The 21,886-nt window shown below is 33.8% G+C and overlaps 1 protein-coding gene across 5 annotated transcripts in view; it reads right to left on the bottom strand.

Annotated features, from left to right (window-relative positions):
- Positions 1-21,886, bottom strand: part of PCDH17 (protocadherin 17) — an 89,986-nt gene that overhangs the window by 54,144 nt on the left and 13,956 nt on the right. For 4 of the 5 annotated variants that reach the window (XM_033086793.2, XM_033086800.2, XM_033086806.2 and 1 more), the window contains exons 3-4: positions 6,512-6,570; positions 6,189-6,361 (exon numbers count right to left, since the gene is read on the bottom strand). In XM_033086793.2, coding sequence (XP_032942684.1) covers positions 6,189-6,361; positions 6,512-6,570 — 232 coding nt within the window. The remainder of the gene's footprint in view (positions 1-6,188; positions 6,362-6,511; positions 6,571-21,886) is intronic. The other variant, XM_033086814.2, reaches the window with a different exon arrangement.

Raw genomic sequence — 21,886 nt, 5'->3', positions numbered from 1 at the left:
CTGGATAGCATTGCTTAAATTGACTGGTAGACTAGGACACTGTCTAAAAATAGAACCTAAACCATGAGAGATATTCCACATAATACTCTGAGTGAACAAAAGTTGGCAGATATGAGATTTTTCTCTTTATTTTATCTAAATCCATCATATAATTTTCTGTAGACATTATACAGAAAAGGATATGTCATAGATTACTAGGTATTAACATGAGAAAAGCTGACAATCATCTGTACAGCAAAGGCAACTGACCTGTATTTTTCTCCCTTGTTCATTAACTTTGGTTAGAAGGCTGAATATTATTCTGATCTCTCAAAAAAGGGAACTATTGAACATGTGCACAGGCTAGCTCAGCCTTGGTAAAAAAAATCTTGCAAAAGTGTTACCTAGATCATCTTCAAATGCTTAAGATCAAGACACTTAGAACATTTGAAATTTTTATTAGTTTCCTTAAACTAAAAGTGAAATATATAAATTTAAAAGTTTAATCCCAGTCAAAGTTTCAGTATCACCATTCACAAGGACTTATAAGGAGTATGATACCAATAATAATGCTGCTAATTCTCATTAGAAGTACTGTTTCACTGAGCAAAGTACTCACAGCACCAAAAAAAGGAAGGAAGTAATGTCAAAATGTCATATTGAACTTGCTAAACACACCAGAGTAGATAACAAAGAATGGTATTATTCTTCATAAAACTCTGCTTTTCTACCTATAGTTTTACTCTTAAAGTCTCATTATTAGAATAAGGCCAAAATCAAATATCTCCAGCTTGTTGATAACAAACCAGAAACAGCTACAGAGTAGATAAATTTTCTTTGACCTCTGCTAGTCCTCATCTAGGATCATACAAGTGCTTGCATAAAACACAGAAAAGAAAAAAAAAAAAAAAAAATGAGAAAAATATAGAGAAAAGAACAAACAGAAGCAGAAATCCTGAGACTCAAAACCTCATTTTCTGTGGGCTTCACCTAAAAATTTCCAGCTCTAGAAACAGATTCTATTACTGAGAAATACCAAGAAAAGGAAAGAGACCCTCAATATAATTAAGTTGCTCTTATGTCTTTCCTGGAAAACAATCCATCAGATGAAATTGAAAAATAGATACTGTGTGCAAGTAAACAGCAAGTTAGCATCTTACCTGACCATGTTAGAAGTAAGTGAGTTAGAAAGGATGATAGTGCTGGACATAAAGACTCTTAAGTGGTGTCAGAGAAGAAGTGCAGTCTGATAGCTATTCTGAGCACAGAGAGAATGTAATAGATGTTCTGTCCAGGGGAAAAAATCTATGGGAAGAAGCACCTTTGAACAAAAGATTTCATGGGTTGTGTCAGCTCCTGGAGACTCCCAGCCTCCATCCGTTTCTCAGAAGAGGCCATCACCAGTTTTGCAAACTTTGAAAAGAAATATTTCTCCACAATCTTCTTTTTCTATTATCTCATTAAGCTGGTGTATTCATAAAAGAACTCGTCATCCCCAAATGGCATGGAAAGCATTGGTGATGATGTCAGACAGCAGAAATGTGCTTGATGAACTTTCTGCACTTATCAGTCTAGACTGATTCTAACTCAGTTAAACAGAATGGATTTTAATTATCCCAACTGACTCTAGCAAGATTATGCCACGAAAATTAATGGATAGTCCAAAAAAATCTTGGTAATTTTTTTTTTTTTTTGTAATTTCTGCTCTGCTGCAGACAGATAATGCAGGGTATTTGATTACTAGGATCAGTTTTGTTTAGAAATGGAGACTACAAATGAACAAGTTACTACAGCCTCGTTATGTGGACATGTTCAGTAGGCAAACACAAGGGGTAACAGTGTTCATACAGAGTGTCTAGAAAGGATATAATTTCTATTCCTAAGACTTAGCATGCAGAACTGCATCGGTTGTGATGCAAATGTATTTTTGCTGTGATGAAGAAAGAGCTATTATATTTTCAAATTACACTTAGTATCACTTTTTTGTGCAGATGCATTAAATTCCTTTTATACTTGTAACAATGCAAGTTAGACTAAAATGGGGCTGTTTTACAGAGAAGCCCGATGGGTAGCCTAGTTCCTCAGTCCTTCAAGGACCTATACTGAAGAGTTTCATTTTACCCTTCCTCCAAGCAGTTGCTTCTGTTTTTTTCTTTATTCTCAGGACCCACACTATTATAAATGAGCCAACAGCATATGCAGAAATGGGTCTTCTATGGGATGCAGGTATGAATGGCAAGAAACTGTTGAAAGAAAGATGCAAACACACAGTGATAAAGCAAAAGCTCAACAAAGCCACTGAATTTGGAAATATTTAATCCCTTCAATTTTTTTGAGAAAGACATGAAAGTGTAGATTTACACTAAAACAAGAAAACACAGTCAGAAAAAAAAACCAAAAACAAAAACAAAACCACCAAACCCAGAACAAAAGAAAAAGAAACCTAAAAATTCCTGGGAAAATATAACAAAGACAATAATTTATGAGTAATTACAGAAAAGTCTGTAACTCGGTATTTTTTACTGATTATAAGGTAAGCATATGCAAATTCACTAAGAAAAGTATTAAATTAAAATCTTGCTGTTTTACTGCTCCCTTGTAGATATTATTGTTTATGTTTTATGGGTTATGATATACTTTGCAGCTTTAGATACCTTTTAAAGAAATACTGATTATTACTGATTATTGCTTAAACCATAGCAAACCAAACAATTACTCTGTTATTTAAATGCAAAAAAGTGAATATTACATGCTGCAGCTTCAATCAAAATAAACACGCAATTTGACAGATATGTTCAAAACTATTAATTCTTATAAGACTTCTAAGTAGAAGAATGTCCAAACTAGTGATAGGGTTTAAAGTATCCACAACTGAAGTAGAAAAAAAGACAGGTAACAAAGAAAAAAAAGTATCCAAACCCATTCTATTAAAGGAGTAGCAGGCATACGGAACAAGCTGTTTAGTAAGACAGCTGATTAAGATAGCATAAGTAAGCTTAAGAGACAGATACTCTTATGCAGAAATTGGCTTGGATATCACAGCAAGAGAGTATAAGGCTGAGATAACTAAAGTGGGACATGCCTATTGTAACACGAGACTTACTGTCATGAAATGTTTACAGTTTGGGGTTTTTTTTCTGTTTTCCTTCCATTAAGGCCATTCTATATGCATTTCATTAATTATGAAATTATTATATCTAATTTGCACTGTCTTTCTTATTTGTGAAAATGTTTAAAATCACTACCAGACAAAACTTGGATCTATTTTCCTTTAAATCAGCCATTTCAATAGTAAAGTGACAGGCTGTATCAGTCACTGTTTTTATTAATTTATTGGAAATTATCTTATAAATTTATTTTTTAATTTAATGGAAATCACAAAGCAATTGATTACTTTCCATCTCATGCTAAAATCAGAAGACAACTTGTCTGCAAAATTTTTTCCGTAAAATTTCCTACTTCTCTGTTACTGAGAATTGCTGTAGTGCTACCAACATGCTTTTTATCTCAGAATGACCTTTTAATTTTTAACTATCTGGGCTAGAGTTGCTCAAAACTGTGGTCAAACTACTGGTGCAACTACAGTTCTTATTGCTGCCATGGGCAGAATTGGACACATGACAACAGTGTTTGGAATTACATGAAGAATATGTCAAACTTAACTAATTTTTAAATCAGAATTCTCATGCCAAGATCCTGAGTTCACAGTTAATCCAGATAACTTTTCAATAATTTCAAAATATTTAATTATTATTGTTTATCTAATAGCAGAAGCTAAAGTATTTTAAATATCTTTAAAAAAGAATAATCAAGCCTAGAACTTGGCTACAAAATAGTGAATTCCCATCCCTGTATACAACCCAGAATGATGACAGAACCACAACTTCTGATATTGCTCCAGGCATTGCTGGAGACAATTGTTTCTACAAGCTTTCCATCTCCTTTTCCCAGGAAACAATTTTTCTCTAAAGAAAAATTCAATTCTTTTTCTATCCTAATCACATATATCATATTTCTTACCCTCCTTCAACTTGGCTTATGACTTGAGAAAGCAATTTTATTTATCTCCTTTCAAAAGAGAAATATTACATTGGGCTAAGAACCCTAATCATACTAAGCTCAATGACAAGTAATCATTGATTTCATTAGGAACACCACATAGCACCACATTTGTTACTGCAATGACCTGAAATTCCGTAACGTGCTTGATGCAGGTTCAGTCTCCATAAACGACAATGATTTTATTATAGTACACTAGAGACAGAAGAATTCATTCAAGCAAGAAAATTTATATCATTACTATTTGCAATTATATTTGGGGGAAAAAAAGGAAAAAAAATAGTTAGTCTCTCTATCCCCATTATTTTATTTTCCTCAGAAAAGAAATTCACATAAACAGTTGCTTCTAGTAGTTCAGTGGCTGACAATACTTAACGTCCACAATTCAATATATGTTTAATATGAACATGAGGAATTCATCTGAGTGATTGGAATACATTTTCTTGATGAATGGGGCAGCTCACCTCAGTATAATGACAAACCCAAATCTGCATATAACTCTTTGTATTATGATGAAAATAAGCTATGGGAATGGTTGGTTTAATTTACTTACTAGATTGCATATATTTTGACCAGAATTGGGCTTGATGCTGCCAGACAAACTGCAATATTATGAACATTCACCATAAAGTTATTTTCTAAAAAATTACTTTTTTAGACATACATTTTTCATCTGAGATAGTCTCCTAGCGAAATTCTAAAAATTTTAAAGCTTTTTCATGGCTATGCTTGATAGATGGAAATCGAGAATTTTTGTCTTTGTGTCACACAAAACTGAGAGACTAAGACACATGCTCAAATAGCTTCTTTAAAAAAAAATCATGTCCTGCATCTTTATACAGATCAATGTCCAATTATAAGCAGAGAGTTGCTGTGGCAAAAGGTCAGGAAAAAATAATCTTTCTGGCATTTATTACTTGGAAAATAAGGTTGCATATGAGGTCAACCTCCAAATCTATACAGAATAAATTATACTGCAGCATTCTAAATATTCTGCAATGCAAAAATTGTACTGCAATCGCAACAAAATCAGAAAAATGAAGATGAACATGCATTTCCTGATGACTATACTACAGATCAGACTAAGCTAAGAGGTGAAAAACCCAATTAATCAAATTAATCAACAATTAATAAAAACCTTATAATGTATTTCTGCTCAATTAGAAATATAACTTCTCATTTAGGCTGATTGATTTAATAATTCCCTAACTATCTTTAACACTGAAACACCCTCCCCACAACAAAGTAAAATAATGGAAAACATACAAAATTTTAAAAATCATTCAATGATGCACTTCTTTACTGCTTACAGTGTAGAAGCAAAACTTAAAGGCAGAGAATGCCGGAGTGCTTTGTGTGTCTGATTCGCTAAAAAAAAAAGAAATGTATCTTTTGAAATAAAAGATCTCCTAACTAGATAAAACTCATCTGGAAAAAAAATGAATTGGACACAGTTTGAGGAAATAAATATGCTTGTTTGTCAGAATAAATCTTGGCAGAGAGCGTTGTTATTGTCCTGATCTAAGTAATTTTTGCTGTTTCACAGTCTTAATCTTTGCTACCTTCACGGGACATGAATGAAAGTATACTGAAAAAAAGATTGTATTAGTATTTGACACTTCTCACAGTAATCTTAATTGTGAAATCAACATTACAAACAGGAAAATGTATCTATTAAATGAAAACGTGATTCATTTTTACTCGTCTTTTATGCGAAGCATTTTCTTTTCCTCTTCTCCAAACTACATGAGGAATGTAAATGACTGGTGTTCTTTTATCTGTTGCAGTCACGTCTAGTTTGAATTTCCAAATCACAATCTGACAGAAGGATTGTATATAATATATCACAGGCAATGCCAGTGGAGATAGAATATATTCTAATCATTTTCAAAAGTACTAATTTCTCTCTCTCTCTCTTTTTTTTTTTTTTTTTTTTTTTTTAATCTGCTTTGGACACTTGTGGTTTCATTTCATGTTCATTCTGCAAGATACTGTGTTCCTTGCTCTGGGCTAGTGACAAAAATTACTGTTTTCTCTGATAATAATATCAGTTGGCTGTTCCTCCCTCATAACCCACAACTGCAATACTAATAAGTTGTTAATGACGTTACAAACTTTACGATTTTGTAGGCATTGTAGGCTTCACTCACCTTGTTCAAGTGGCTGGCTTTTAGTTGAAGTCGTTTTCATCTTGAGTGCCTCCCTAACAGACATGTCACAACAGGAGCCCTTGTTAGTGTCTTGGTCACTGTCAGCCTGATCACTGTCCCCATGCCCGCTGTCCCTCAAGCTGGCTCTTTCTGGATCCTTGAACGTGGAGCTACTGAAATACATATTGAAAAAAAAAAAAAAAAAAGAAAAGAGAGAGAGAGTGTTGTATTTACTAGTTCTAAGTTGAATTGTACTCTCTGGCAAAGCAATTTTGACAAGAACGCAAATGGGGAAGCCAAGAAAGTTATTTAATAGGCCTTACCTTTGAACAAACTGCTGCCTGCTGCCCATGTAATTGGGCTCTGCGGGAAAATTGTCTGTCTGTGAAAGAGAAGGAAAAAAATACGTATAGTTGTACACTGGACAAATCTCCTGCAGAGCAACAAGATTTCCTAGAGGAGAAATGATTAATAATTCAAAAATTCCCTTAATCTTCAGATTTGTACATTTTAATTAAATTGGAAAATGCTGGCATGTAATTATGTGCTCAGAACAATTAAATGATTCCGGTCCACAAATTACCTGCTAAAGTAAACAATGAGGCTCCAATAAGTGGCATTCTCTGTTAGTAACCTGACAGATGACACTGTTTATGTTTTTTCATTAGATAGATATTAAGACTGATGGTTACTGAAAATGAGAGAAAAAATTACTCTTGCATATTAAAAAAGTGAATTATTGAATAATACTAATTTTTAATCATAATTACATCATCTACTGGGATTCTGAAGCTCTTACTGCTCTACTACAGTTTTGTATACTGCTATATTACATTTCAATTGAAAAAAATAAAAATATCAAGAAAATTTATGGCTGATTAGCTGTTTGGTTTCTCAGATGCTACTGGAAAAATGTAAGTATGAAAATATTTGGATTTTCTCTCTTTAATTTTCATCAGTATTAATAGCTATGTCAGAATAATGAGAACCACACATGCAAACCATAACATTAAATGATCTGTTGACAAGTAGTTTTCAAAAGAAGATACTTTCATTAAGTCTGTCATGTATATTTTTAGCAGCATGAGCCAAGTAACTGTAGAAGCAGAAGTATTAAAAGGATCCAGATCAACATGGAGTCCTGCCAAAGGGAACTGAATTCCCCTTGTATCATTAGCTGAAGTTCTTTGGGAGAAAGAGAGACTGCATCATTCAGAAAACTCCGCATACTGTACATTCACGCACGTCACTTCTTGCAGCTGACCTAGCGACAGAGCTCCTACTGTTTTCTGCATCACTTCACATCACACCACTCTGCTTCGCAGCAGCTCCGGCTCTCGCAGCAGCATCCAGCGGATCAGTATCCATAACACGGGCAGCACTCAATTCATGAAGCTCAGGGGCCAAGCTTTAATATCACACAGCAAGTGCTTACACGAGTGGCTGGGGTCTTAGATATTTGGGTTTCCCTGACACTCCTCCCCACACCATTTTTTCATCTTCGTCTTGTTTTTATCAGCAGGAGGAGAAATATTTGTTACTTCTTGAATGGTTGGAATATTTGAGCTTAGAGAAGAGGCAAAAAGTTTTATTAAAAATTTAGGTCACTGCTGTTTGCAACAGAAATTGGGCAGACACCTGTTACTCCCAAGGGACTTGTGAAATAGATGTGCCGGTATACCATGGGTGTCTTTTGTGTTTTAGAGAAGGGATGGAAAACGTAGAACAATCTTCTGTTCAGCATGTATGTCAATGTACACTGTACTTTCTTATAGTTCCTAAATATTTTATTTTAAAAATCCAGATTATAACTCATATTATGTTACATATTACTCACACCCATCCTAACTTTAGTATATGCAATTAGAATAAAAGTTCATCTTCACATTTAGTATGTATCAAGTTAGAAAAACAAACATTGAAAACTGGAAAAAAAAAAAAAGATGTATTTCAGCATTCTTATATGTATCTCTCAAATGCAGTGTATCATACTTTGGAAGTCGCTATAATTCTGCAGTTTCTTTTCTTCTCACAAGTTTTAAGCTAGTATCTCTTTTATGCAGCAAACCTACCTGATATATATACACCCATATACAATCATTATGGCACTTACAGAACCCAGTACTTATCAACCTAAATAAACCTTTACAACTGCAGAATGTCTGTTTTCTGTGTCTAATATCTCAAATAGAGATATCCAGGAAAACTGACCGTATGCTTTTACTTATGTAAGACATCTGTCTCCTCCTAAACACAGCTGCTACCAGAATCAACATTTCAATTTTTCATTACTTTGGCAGCCAAAACGCCTGTTATAAACTGCCTTTTCATCAATTCTCTGCCATTAAAAGAGTCAGACTTTTGCCCTGGAAATAGTTATAACTCCTCCTTTTTGATGGTGCTAGGAACTTAACTGTAAACTGGACCACTCTAAGAACTGGTCATACTTTTTGTCTCAGCTTTTTAATAGCAAAAAAGCATTTCACACATCCTGGATGAGCCAATACACAGATTTTAAAACAGAAGATATGACCACATCTTAGCTGTTGAGAAATTCTGCATTTATGGTAAATATTAAATACCTTTAACTAGATAATAATTTACCAATTACCTTCATACTGTATTTTGCTGCAATGTAATGAATTGGGTGCTGTGTTACAGCAAGCTTATTATTACAAAAGAACAAATGTAAGTAGTTGATGATCATATACAGACACAGAGCTCAGAGTTGAATACTATTCTTTCTGCTCTAAAAGCATTAGCCCTTCTATGAATTATGAAGGTATGAGGCTTGCGTTGAACTGTAAGACCACGCTGAGATACAGACTGCAAAGGGAGAACTGTTTAATGTATGAAAATATCTATTAAAAATTGTGATAATTAAAGAAGGCTTTAATTTTAAGGCTTGGCAGTTTGGAGGATACTTAGAAATGTAAACATCTGCTTCACAATGCATGAGAGAGAGAGAGAGACAAATGTCTAATATGTCTAATTCCCTTAAAATCTATTTTTTTTTAATCCCAGTTGAAGTGAGAGGTCATACACTTAAAAGTTTTACACTTTAACATTTATGGAAGTGATATCACACATTCCAACTCATGCATTAATCATTTCTCTTTACATTGCATAGCTGTAACTCTAAGAAATTAATACTACTTTAAAAATCTAAAAAAACCCATTTGTTCTTCTCTGGATATACAGCCCTTTCTAGGACAACAAAATCACCAAAACTCTGGACTTCCAGTTTTAAGGTAGCTTGCAGCTCACCTGCAGAAATCAACCTAAAATCTAGTCAGCTACTCTAGATAATCTGCCAAGATCCCTCAATGTGCCTTTGAGAAATACAAAATATCCCATTCAGTTTCCTAGAGTTAGGTACATAATACTCCTGGGGACTATTATTGGCATAGGGGATTCTTGGCAACCAGCAAGATGTCCAGTGCAATAGCTAAAGCTAAATCAGATGCATCATATTGCAGTCTTCTGATAAATAACCAAAAATTATTCAAATGCCAGCATCCCAGCATCATAAACTTCCTGAAGAACAACAACAACAACAACAACAACAAAAAAAAACAACACAAAAAAAACAAAAACAACAAAAAAAACCAAACTCCACCCTCATTTTTACTCTCCCCTCCCCAAAAAAACACCAGGAACAATTTGTCTCTAAAAGTCACCAGAGTTAAACAGTTAAGAAACGTTTTCTATCTCTGATTCAAGACTGAGGACTGGAGTATCAATTAGGTCACCTGCAGCTGCTGCAACAGCACAGGCTCTCCAGTATCAGGACAAATGCTATTTATAAGTGAAACAAAAGCAGAAATGTCCACTATTAACAGAAAAGTAAAGTCTGTGATGTCAACCTAAATGTGCCAAGCCACCTTAGAAAAGTGGCCCTGTTTTTATGGCTCATTTTCACAGATTAGTGGAACCAGCTTGTTTTCAATGAGAGTATGCTGTTAAACCATTAAACAGATATTCTTTTTTGACAGTTGTTACAACAGAGCTTTAAAAATACTTTCTTCTGCCTATCTGTTCTAATATGTGACTCTAGATCAAATATGAAAATTTAGGAACACTGTCATTAGTGTAATGTTGCAGAAAAATGTCTGATGATTTCTGTACATGCATTTGATACAGCTTTCTCAGAAGTTGAAGCTCATTAAAAAAGCCATTTAAAAAGAAAGAGGTCAGAATGCATAGGAACCTTTCAAAAGCTGGGGGAAAAAAAAAAAAAAGAAGAAAGGGTTACTTCCTTTCAGAAAACATCATACAGTTTGATTTTGTTACCTTTTACCTCGGTGAGTTGAGGAGAAGGAAAATAAAAGAGGCAAATTAAACGTGCAAAATACACTTTTCATAGAATCATTGAATGGTTTGGGTTGAAAGAGACATTAAACATCATCTAGTTCCACACACTTTCTCCCCATTATGGGTAGGGATACCTTCCACCAGCTCAGGATTGGATTTACTGGTATGGAATTTCAAATGCAACAATATAATAGCTAAAGTCCAGTAATGGAACTTTGAAAATCATTAACTGGCCAGTGTTTGCAAGACCAACACATAGAATATCTTTCCAAGAGGTATCAACCGTCTACAAAACTATTCAGTTTATTGCACCTGTTAGGATTTGCATATTATGACCACATGAGGACCTAGATAAACTAAAATTATTGCCAAGTACAGCTCCCACATGGTGTATTTGGAATATTAAATTTTATAGACTCAGAAATAAAACTATTCAAAAGTTTGAATGTCAACTGTTAAGTTTCTACTAATTAATTCTGCAATGGCTATGGTTTCCAAAAGTTTAATTTAGAGAAAGGAAAATGAAAAATTACAGCCAAGGACAGAGTATGAGCAACAAATTCTTCATAGGATCCATTAACCTTAAATAAACTCATAAGAAAAAAAGTAAAAATGTCATCACTGGATTTGAACTAGCCTGGGCCAAGCATTACACAATGAATTATGGAGAGTATTTTTAGCAATGTGCTATATTAATCTCTTATCCTTTTTTCATCTTTTCATAAATTCATGTTCACAAGGTATATGTGTTTACTTCTGTTGAAATATTATGCTATTTTTATAAATACAAACGAGTTCTACTGTGGCTCTGCACACAGGGTTTTTGGGGTTTTTTTAAACTCAAGATTACAGTTATGGCACCATATTAACCAATCAGATTTCAAAATTTTTGCTATTGCTCAGTAAGAGAACAGTAGATGACTCCACAAGGCTTCTGCTTTCATGAATTCCTGCAAAGAGCATACTGTTTCTTAAAAATTAGAGGTTCCTTGCTATTTTGCTCTTCCTTTTTATTTTTAATAAGGACATTTTTTGTGTCACAGTTGCAAAGACTTCAGCAATACTTGGTGCATTCTATACTGTTTGAATAAAATTAGAGAAAAAAAAATTTAAAAGTGTGCAATTCAACAGGTCTGTCTAATAGAAAAAGAATTAAAATCAATGCCTATAATAAAGAAAAAGAAAAAGTGAGAAAAAAAGAGACAGGGACAGAGAGAGAAATTCAATATTTAAGTATTCTTGACAAATTATGCCTAGAAATAATTGTCATTTAAGGGAAAGATGTACTCAAAAAAATGAAAAAAAGACTTAGACATTAATCAGATTTATGAATATTAGACGACTAGAATATTCATAATTTTTTCTCAGAATTACAAGAAGAAGTATCACATTTTCTGAAATGATTTAATGCTGCTCCATTTTATGTAGGTGTTCATACGTGGAACTATAATAAAGCAAAATGTCTTTGCTGACTCTAACTTCTTTTTAATTAAACATTAAATGCAAAAATTAAATGAAACATCTCTCACCTTTATCAGACTGCCACTTAATATCTAATTCAAGCATCTTCTGTGTCTTTTCTTGAAAAGCTGAATTCCAAGTATTCACCCTTCCCCCATGAAACAAAGATTGTATATAATGGCAATCTCTTCTGGAGGCAAAAGAATTGTATTCTGCCAAATTGAGTTTTGAAAGAGCAGACAATTGTCTTCATTTTGTTAGAAACAGTGTGGGTTCAACATAGTACAATTTTTCACAAAGACTTCTCAGTATAAGACTGCCAGTGAGTGTGTATACTTAGCCTGAAATAGTAGTTTTTGGTTCCACGAGATTTCCTTCATTAGGAAAATTCATTTTCCCAATAGCAAAGCCAAACAACAACAAAACCAAAAAACTGGCCATAAACCTCTCATAAGTTATTCTACCTTTTCCAAGGACAAAATTAAATAGGCTATTTTGAAAAATCCTACTATTTACTCTCCACTCTCATCCCTTTGCAAATGCTTTTGAGATATAATTTATATGATATGTACATATTTGGGAAATTTTACACCTGCTGCAAGATGTGTATTTTGGTGTTAAAGGTAATACAGTGTGTTTATGTGAATTTCTGACATATACAGCATTCTTCAAAAGCACATTGAAAACACAGGGCAGTAAAAACAGTCAAATGTACAAGGTAATATTGTTCACAAAGCTGTTGTACTCTTTATAAAGTGTTGGTTAGTGGCTAGTGTTTTCCTCTGGAATGAGAAAAGCAAAACTGTGAGAGGAACAGTTCCTGAGCTCTTCAGTCAATTGCACAGTGACTTCTGAAAAGTGAAGCTCTGAGGACAGACAGTAACATCCTTTCCCATAAGCAGAGGAATGCAGATCTCCCTGTATAAATGCCTAATCCATGCACTGTTGTCTCTTAGCAAGTACCATATTTGTTACCAAAATTAATTATTGCTGATTTATTGGTTAGGGTGTCATACTAAGGCATTGTAAATTATTTCAGCTGTTTGTACTACTGGTTTAATGAAACCAAATATTTGTTAAATTTTTACAAGAGTTTATTCTCAATGCATAAGACACTAAAGATTGCAGAAACCTGGACTGTGGGAATGTAACACAGTTCAAGGATTAGAAATCACAGGGCCCAGACAACGTTCTTCTCATCTCACTGATGACTGACCCAAGTCAGAAGACTGAAGAAGCCAAAAAGGTCACTACAGAACGACATAATTTTAAGTGATCTTGGTTAAAAAAACGTAGACCTGAGTGACATTCAAAAGATGAGGTGAGACCAGACCCTGATCAGATATTAAATAAAAGATTTAAGCATTTCAGGAACAAGCTTGTCTCTTTGTCAGCAGGGAAGTCAGCTCAACAGAAGCCTTCAGCTCCTCTAACAGTGCAGGATGTGTGTTTAAGGTCAGACTTCTCTCTCTAAGAAAGATGTGACAAAGAAAAACTGTGGAAGCTGAACCCAAAACTTCCTTGTACTGAAAAGGGAATCAAGGTTTTGTGGATAAAACTCATATTGCTGGATTTTTTACAATGATTTCAGGTTTCTGAGCCTCATTTTATTTTGCACTGGAGAAACATGAAATGTAATGAAATTAGCATGATCTCAGAAAAGAATGTAGAAAGTTGTCAAATGTGACTAGAAAAAAGGAATTGTAATATGAGCTCTGAAGCTGAACTATTTTTTGGAGAAGATGCAAGATGAGAATGTAGGAAGAAGTGCTGAACATCACACCACATAAAGAGCTCAAGCTCAAAGTACAATAACGCTATCACAGCGTCAATAAATAAACATAATGAAATTCATGACACATTATTGCATTGCTCTGCACTGCCGCTATTCATTTAAAAATTATGAACACATTTAAAATAATTCACAACTTGTCAAATGCCTGTAAGCAGTGCAGTTAGACTAGTGCTGTAAGAGGCATTTGGAAAGGTCTTACAAGAGAGCTTCATACAACTTACAGCAAAGATGGAAGCATGGAAAGAAAAAACAATAACTACACCTGAATCTGCTAGTACAGTTGCATCCAATATATTTACATTGCTCACCAATGATATGTACTTACTAAAGCTACTCTGTCAATAAAAACCACATTAAGAACCTTCTGAAAGAGCTTCCCTGTCAATTAGGCTGTAGATACATTCTATCGCTCCAGTTTTCCTGTCAATTTAATATACTGGATCATATTAACAGTACTGGCTTGTCAATAAGGCAAATCCGAATCCTATTAATAGAGTTACAGTGCCAATATAATCGGCTTCCCATTTATCGAGCTTCCCAGTATTTGGGAAAGCTGTGAAATGGGATTAAAAGGGTAGGTTACATGCATCTGTCTCTATATTACATAATTTTTTCAGGAATTATATCCCGTTGTGGAAAGTAATACATGCAATCACTTTTTTCCATTACAAAAAACTTTTGATGACAGAATAGTATAATAGTTTGCCATTGCTGAGAAAACATTAAATTATCCTCATTTATCACATTGTTTCCTGCTTTCATAAGTAAGACTGCTCTTTTATGAGACAGTCTACTTGTGTGCCACACATACAGAACTGCTAAGAGATGTATCCACCTCACCCTGCCCTCCCCCCTGGCAAATGATAGTATCTGCTTCACAACATAAATGGGAAGAGATAAAACATATTTTGGAAACAAAATACAAAGCACTCCAGAGTTTCAATCTGTTTTTAGCCCTTGTGCTGTGCTGTATAATCTTTGTGGAAATGAAACATATAATTCTAGTGTAACAGAAACCCCCATAAATAATTAATAAGGGGTATTAGTTCATGCATTAAAAAATAGTAGAAATTCAGCAAACCCTCTATTTAATAGAAGTCTTGATGAAGTTGAACATTAGTTGTTTTTAACCACGTTCAATATGAAATAACTACTTTCACTAGATTAGCAGAATATACAACAGACCATTAAATCTGATTATATTTAAAAAAATAAAAAGAAAAAAGTAATTGCCTTAAGATATACTGGGTATTCTCTTATTAAATTACCTCTCTAGGTCTGACTTGAAAATATGGATTTAAAAGTCATGGATTTAAATATGGATTTAAAACATGGTTCAAAAATGACAGTTAAGGGTCAGTGAATCAAGCTGCCCATTATATTTTCTGGTAGCAGATGGGTGCAATGAAACTTAATGATTGAATTTGAAACGCTTTAATGCTCCTTTTATCTATGGCTCCCACCATGTTGAGTCTACCTTAGTATTCCTAACAGATACTATGTTTACTGTATAACAGACTCAATTACAATTAGCTACCTAGAATGAAATCTGCACTTAGCACAATATCCAACATATTTCAAGAATATCATACCATGACCTCAAAATAACAATACATGTGGAGTGTGTCTTTGATAACATTTGTCAGTTGTTTTGTTTTGTTTTGTTTTTAATTTTTCATGTTAAATATGAAATCTAGAATTCAGAGGAAAACTTCAATCAAAATAAAAGGAAAAACTTTTTAAATAGTGCCTTGAAATGTAAGGATATGATCAAAGTATTTGTTTAGGATTTAAAAATATTTAGAACCCATTTTTTTCTGCATGAGAGCAACCGTATCTTTTCTTTTTCTTTTCTTTCTTTTCTTTTCTTTTCTTTTCTTTTCTTTTCTTTTCTTTTCTTTTCTTTTCTTTTCTTTTCTTTTCTTTTCTTTTCTTTTCTTTTCTTTTCTTTTCTTTTTTCTTTTCTTTTTTCTTTTCTTTCTTTCTTTTTCTTTCTTTCTTTCTTTCTTTCTTCCTTCCTTCCTTCCTTCCCTCCTCCCTCTTCCTCTCGTCCCTTCCTCTACATTTTGTAGTGCAATTTTGATCTCCTGCCATTTATTTTTTTAATTTTGAGACACATATGAAAGCTCTTACTTATAAGGAATCCCCAGTGAAGCCAGTAAACAAAGTGAAATTTGTCCTATTCTTACCACTGCTTATTTCCTGTTTCTAAGAGCAACATAACCCATTTTTCTTCTGAACAGATAAAAGCTTATAAACACTGCAGTACTAGGTGGTGGAGAAGAAGAATTATGACCTTTTAACACTGTTAATCTGTCTTGTACTTATCATATTTAGTAAGGAGAAAACAGAGACGTTGGATATTTAAAATCTGTTAACTTTGTGTTAACATCTATCCAGTATGTTTACCTTTTTCTGTCCAACCCATACTCTCACTAAAGGCAACAATAAAACTCCCACAAGCCATGACCTGAGGTCCAGTGAAATCAATGGATGTTTTCAAACTGGTTTCAATAGCCCTTGGATCAGTCTGCTTACTTCAATGACCAGCTAAGCAAGCCTTTACATAGCGTGCTACATTCCCACAGATACATATGTTGTATGCTGAAGAAAGTTGCATTTGAACAGATTTGTAATGGCAGTGATGGGGAAAGGTGATTAGCTAGGCAGCAAATGCTGTATGTAGCACAAAATCTCAGTTCTATGTTTCTTCCCTACAAAGTGAAAGAAATTAGCAACAAAGATGGAGCAGGATTTGGTTCTGCCTGCACAGAAAACACACACAAAGCAGAACACTGAAGCTTTTTGCCTAGGTGGTGATCAGAAAAAAAGGGGTAAATCTAGATCAACTCCTTTTTTTAAAACACACCGCCTTATCCTCTTTCTCTTTCTAAAATTCCTCATCAGAAAAGCAATGATTCCCCTAAATTCCCTAGGATTTCAGAAGAAAATCACAGATGTTAAAACTAACATTATACATTTCTAATTTCTTATTTAGGTCATGCAAATCTTTATCTCAACCTTTTGTTAAAAACACTCAACAAGGTATTCTCTAAACATTTTGTGACAAGATACAAAGTCCTACTTTCACACAAATACCTTTGCATAATTATTTCCTCTAAGCACCAGGAAAGCACTAAATATGCTGCCAAAATAATGGCTGAATTTATGACAGAATAGTAGATCATCAAGCTTTACAGACTCACACAGCCATGCAAGGAGATTTTCAGCTGTAAAATGGTGATGAGTTGATTTATTATTTGTGACATAAGATAAATAATTTAGGCTTGCACAAATTTAGCAAGAGGTTCTGTCCCTAAATATATTTTAAAGTCATAACAGTCATGTGTCTATGATGAGGTACCTCATAAAATGGAAAGTTTGATTGAATACACCATTACATCACAAGTAGAGTAGCAGTGGTCAAGTAGACTTGGACAGACAAAAAATAAGGCTATTCTGATACAGGGCTGTACACATGCATCCACAACTCTGTCACTTCAATGTTGACCTACTGCAATGCCTTCTGATAGGACTCTATATTAAATTGATTCAAAACAAGCAAAAGAAAAATTAGCTACCCATCTTTATAGGATCACCTCATCTAGGACACAACACCCACTTAACTAAGGATTGCTACAGGTAATCTCTAACTTCATAGGTATTTAGAAGATGACTTGGACCTGTACATTCTCAAAAGACGGGAAAAAAATGTTCTGGATTGCTCTTCTCATTAAGGTTTGCCATATCAAGACTCTGAAATCAGATCTTTCTGTAAAATTAGGAAGATCCACATAAGATATGGTCTCTGCAGAGATTCCAGGATTAGATAAAGTCATCTTTCTGCTCCAAAGCAGTGTTGGTTTGTCAATATCTAGGACACTGCTGCAGGTTCCACCAGGGATAGAGTGACTGAACACGAATGCTAATATTTGACTGAGGAGTTTGTTCGAACACAGGGATTTAATTCCTCTCTATCTAATTAGCAGGATGTTCACCCAGTATGCAAGCACTTTTGTCCAAAGTGGAATGCATTGAACATCAACTGAAGGATGTATATATATTTTATTTTTTCAAATTGTATTTATGACCTCTCAAAGGAAATAGTTAATGAAACCTTCTCTATTAATGTCCACATCACAAAAATCCCCAAGTTGACATTCAGAAGCCTGTGTATGTGGAAACCTCTTTCAAAGTGGGGAAGAAAACACTATAGTTGCAGTGCCAGAAATTTCAAACAAAAGTTCATGCAAAATGGGAGAAAATAACATGGGATTGTTCATAGTGGTCTTCCTGGATAGCAAAACCAGATCATGTGCAACACAGAATAATGCTGCTCCCTGCAGGTAGATCATGAGCCCACAGGAAGCCACACCGACTTCCAACTTCATTGGAATTCAACATGGAGTTATGTGCTTAGCTGCAGAGAGTAATCTCCAGGAGCACAGCTTTTGCATGCAATTCATTTAATCATATGCCCTCAAAACTTGTTTTCAGGTAGAAAAACCCACTAGAAGATGAATTATTTCCACAGGGATCTGTTAATTTACATAATTTCAGGTCCATCTTAGTTTACTGGTGTTTCATCACATTTTGCTGTTTCAAATACAACAAAAGCTATAAAATATTAAGAAACTACCATATTTTTCAGTTCACATGCAGCTTTATTAATGTCTTGATAAATTCCTAAGAATGACTAAACTTGAGTTTGTTTGGTGTTTCTATTTAAATCTTTTGAGACATAAACTAATTAGATACACAACACCCTTCTAAAGTATGCTAAAAATCAACAGCAAAATCACTCACTTTCCACAAAAATAAAATTATTATCATGCTCCTAGGATGCTGTGGATCACATTTCAGAACAAGGCAGTGGTATAACATCCTAGTGCTAAAGGTTTGTAGTAGCATTCCTTCTTTAACCTTAGCCACAGGATAATAAACCGCACCAATATAATGATAGTCCAAGCTACCAGTAACCTTAAGAATGTGCAAGGAATAGACTGGCAGGAATTAATCTGCCGTTCTCATATATCTGCCCAAGGGAAGTATTGTAATTGCAAAAATTTACTCTTAGACTGCTGAGACTCATAGTAATTATGTTTCTTTTTTAATAGAAATAGCCACAGGTAGTAACAAATTGGGTTTTGAGATGGGGAACTGGGCATGCATTCTAACCCAAATTACTATGTAATTGTCTTTATTATAAAGCACTATAGAAAACCCAAAACTTAAATCAGAATAAAAACTTTCCCTTAAAAAAGTCTTCTCCTCCATGGCTATTCAGCATGTGTGCCTGTTTCTTCATTCACAGGTATCAGCAAGACCAGTATGACTGTAAGTAATTTATCTAAATTTTTTTGCCATTGCTAACCAAAATTCCTGAAGTTTACATTTGTTTAATAGACACAACTTCCTCTTGCTTTACAAGTAGTTCTAAATCTGGAAATCCAGATAGTCATTCCTAAGTTTCTTTTGCCAATATCAGGGGATGAAGGAAAGACTATTTGTGGTCTACACATATATTAAATGAACTGAAATTAAAGTTCTCTTCGAAATTCTGAAAGGCTGTTTGAAACAAATCAGCCCAGGAAAGTATTTTCATGCTTGAAGATATTATTACTTTGTTACATCACATCATTGCAATAATGAGAGGTGTACTTTTGGGAAAGATCAGGTATGAATGAATAAATACCAAAATTAATTGATGCAGTTGCTTCTTCCCCTTGCAATACTGTTGCCTGTTACACCTAAAAAGAAGCTACATGTGGTTTAAATAGACAAAACACATGTACAGATTTAGACAAAATGAAGACTGTATATTGAAAGAAATAACAGACAACATCATTGTTTTCACCTCCTTTTCACCCAAGAGCTACATAGCTGACTGATATGTTTCTTGCCTTGGAGCTTTGAGATGCAAATTATCATGTGCTTTTTAATAACTAACACAGTCCATGGAATCAGTTAAGTGCTGTTTCTTTTCACATGTTGCATGCATTGTACTTCCTTTTAATCATCACTCTCAGTCCTGAAGTTTGATAGCAGGATTGCATCATGAAGTGGAAAATTAGGTCCTTCCTTACCTACTCTTGCCTCAGGAAAAAAATGACAACATCATTTGTCTCTAAACTTGAATGCTTTCTAGTTTGCAGCAAAAGGTGCAGGTTGACAGCATCTTCCAAAATACTGCTACACAGCTCTGTACAGATCTCACACAATATTAAAAAAAAATAAATTAGATGCATATTGCTCATTAATAATGTCTTTTATCCATCTACATGGTTCTTTTGATTCCATTCTGCTCTCTTTTCTGTGTACATCTACATATGCATGTGTACACACAGTTCCATTATCTGGCCCATAGCCTAGAAATATAATAGTTTCTAAGGCTTCGTGCTTGTCATTTTAAAAAGGTTTTTAATTTCATTATTTCACAAGCACTCTAAATTCCACTATATTCTTATTGTCATTTGATCCACTGAAATGATGAAGCGATCACAAAAAGAACACACTTGGTACTTTACAGCTGTGGCTAGATAATCTGGCTCATGATCATCAAAGCAGGATTGTTTTTATGATCTTCAAATCTGCATATCAAATTACTCAAGTCTCTGTGAGAAAGCAAGACATCAGGACTACCTCAACAGAATGCAAGAAATGTAGTTGGAGGCTAAGTGAAACTAACAGCTTTTGCAGTTTTGCAGCGTTCTTAAAGCAAAGGAGAGAAGCAACAGGGAGAAGTTCCGATAACAGAGACTAACAGATTCTGGGCTGAATTCTGCACATTCTGCACATCAGCAACCCCACACCTATAAATGATGTAAATGATCTATTTAATTTTATGGTTCCATTGATCTGAATTAAAACGATCACTTATTAAATGTTTTAAGGATCCTGCCCTGAAAGAAATATTAATTTAATTATACATATGTATGTATATTTCCACAGGCCTCAAAATTGCTTATGCACTGAGGGCATGCTTTTTTCTAGATTTGCACAAAAAGAGCATTTTTTACTCTGCTGGTAGTCACTCAAGTGCTGAATCTGAGGCACATTGTTAAAACAGTGTTCTTTTCTTTGTAATTTTTAAAATTTTATAGAATTTAAATATTTTCATTAAGAATTAATGAACATTTGTTTAGCCCACTTCAGCTTACTGGTTTTTTAAACTGATTCGTAGCTAAACAATCATAAGTGGTTGCTTAGCAATCAGCAAAGAGCGAGACAGAAATATAGTAAGTAAAGAAACTGACTGACATGTTCTGTGTTTGAATCATGGTGTTCGGTAAAAACAACAAAATAACACCAAGAGAAGTTTAAAACAACATTATCTTAATAAAAGAATGCAAAATAATTGTCTTTAGGAACAAATTATGCATTTAAAAGCTGCAAATTGTTATTCACATGTCTGTTGCTATAAAAAATTCCTGTAGCTATTATTAAAAATACATTAAAATCCTTCAAATGTTCATGAAACTATTATTTACCTTTTGTTTTAATTCAATTGTCAACTGTGCTTCCAATGGTTTTAAAAACAGTATATATCTACAAAGCAAGCACGAGTTTACAGCTTTGAAGACTTGAAATTGATTTTTAATGCACCAGCTTTCAAACACTACAAAGGCTGCTCTCTGCTGATAAAGACAGTAAACAAGAAATTGTCCTTTAAATGTTCCCTTTAATGTTTTTCTTTAATTAAAAATCAATCAAAAAACATTGCCACACAAAAAAAATAAAATTAAGACATTTTGACACACAACACATTCAAACCAGAATGAAAACTTATGATGCTATTTTGTTTACTTGCATTAGTTCAGACTTTTTTTGCACTGTTAACATTGTTAATCAAAAAATAAAAGCATGTAAAAGTACTTTATCACTTAATTCAGCTCTTTTTATAGAGTGGAAATGGTTAAAATATGATGAAATTAAACTAGAAATGATAAAAGTACTAAAGTAACATACCTTTTAAATATTTTAAGATTATTTTAATATATTCTTATCCTCTAATCAGACCGAAGCTTATTTATGTAGATTAGTTACATCTAGAGTCTCCTTTATCTAACCTGTATTTATTTTTTGATCACAAAGCTTGTTAACTTAAATGGTCTTTTATTGTTATTAT

The sequence above is a fragment of the Catharus ustulatus genome, chromosome 2, assembly GCF_009819885.2.
Source record: "Catharus ustulatus isolate bCatUst1 chromosome 2, bCatUst1.pri.v2, whole genome shotgun sequence".
Lineage (NCBI taxonomy): Eukaryota > Metazoa > Chordata > Aves > Passeriformes > Turdidae > Catharus > Catharus ustulatus.
The sequence above is the reverse complement of the archived record's forward strand: the minus strand, read 5'-3'. Positions and strand labels throughout refer to the sequence as shown.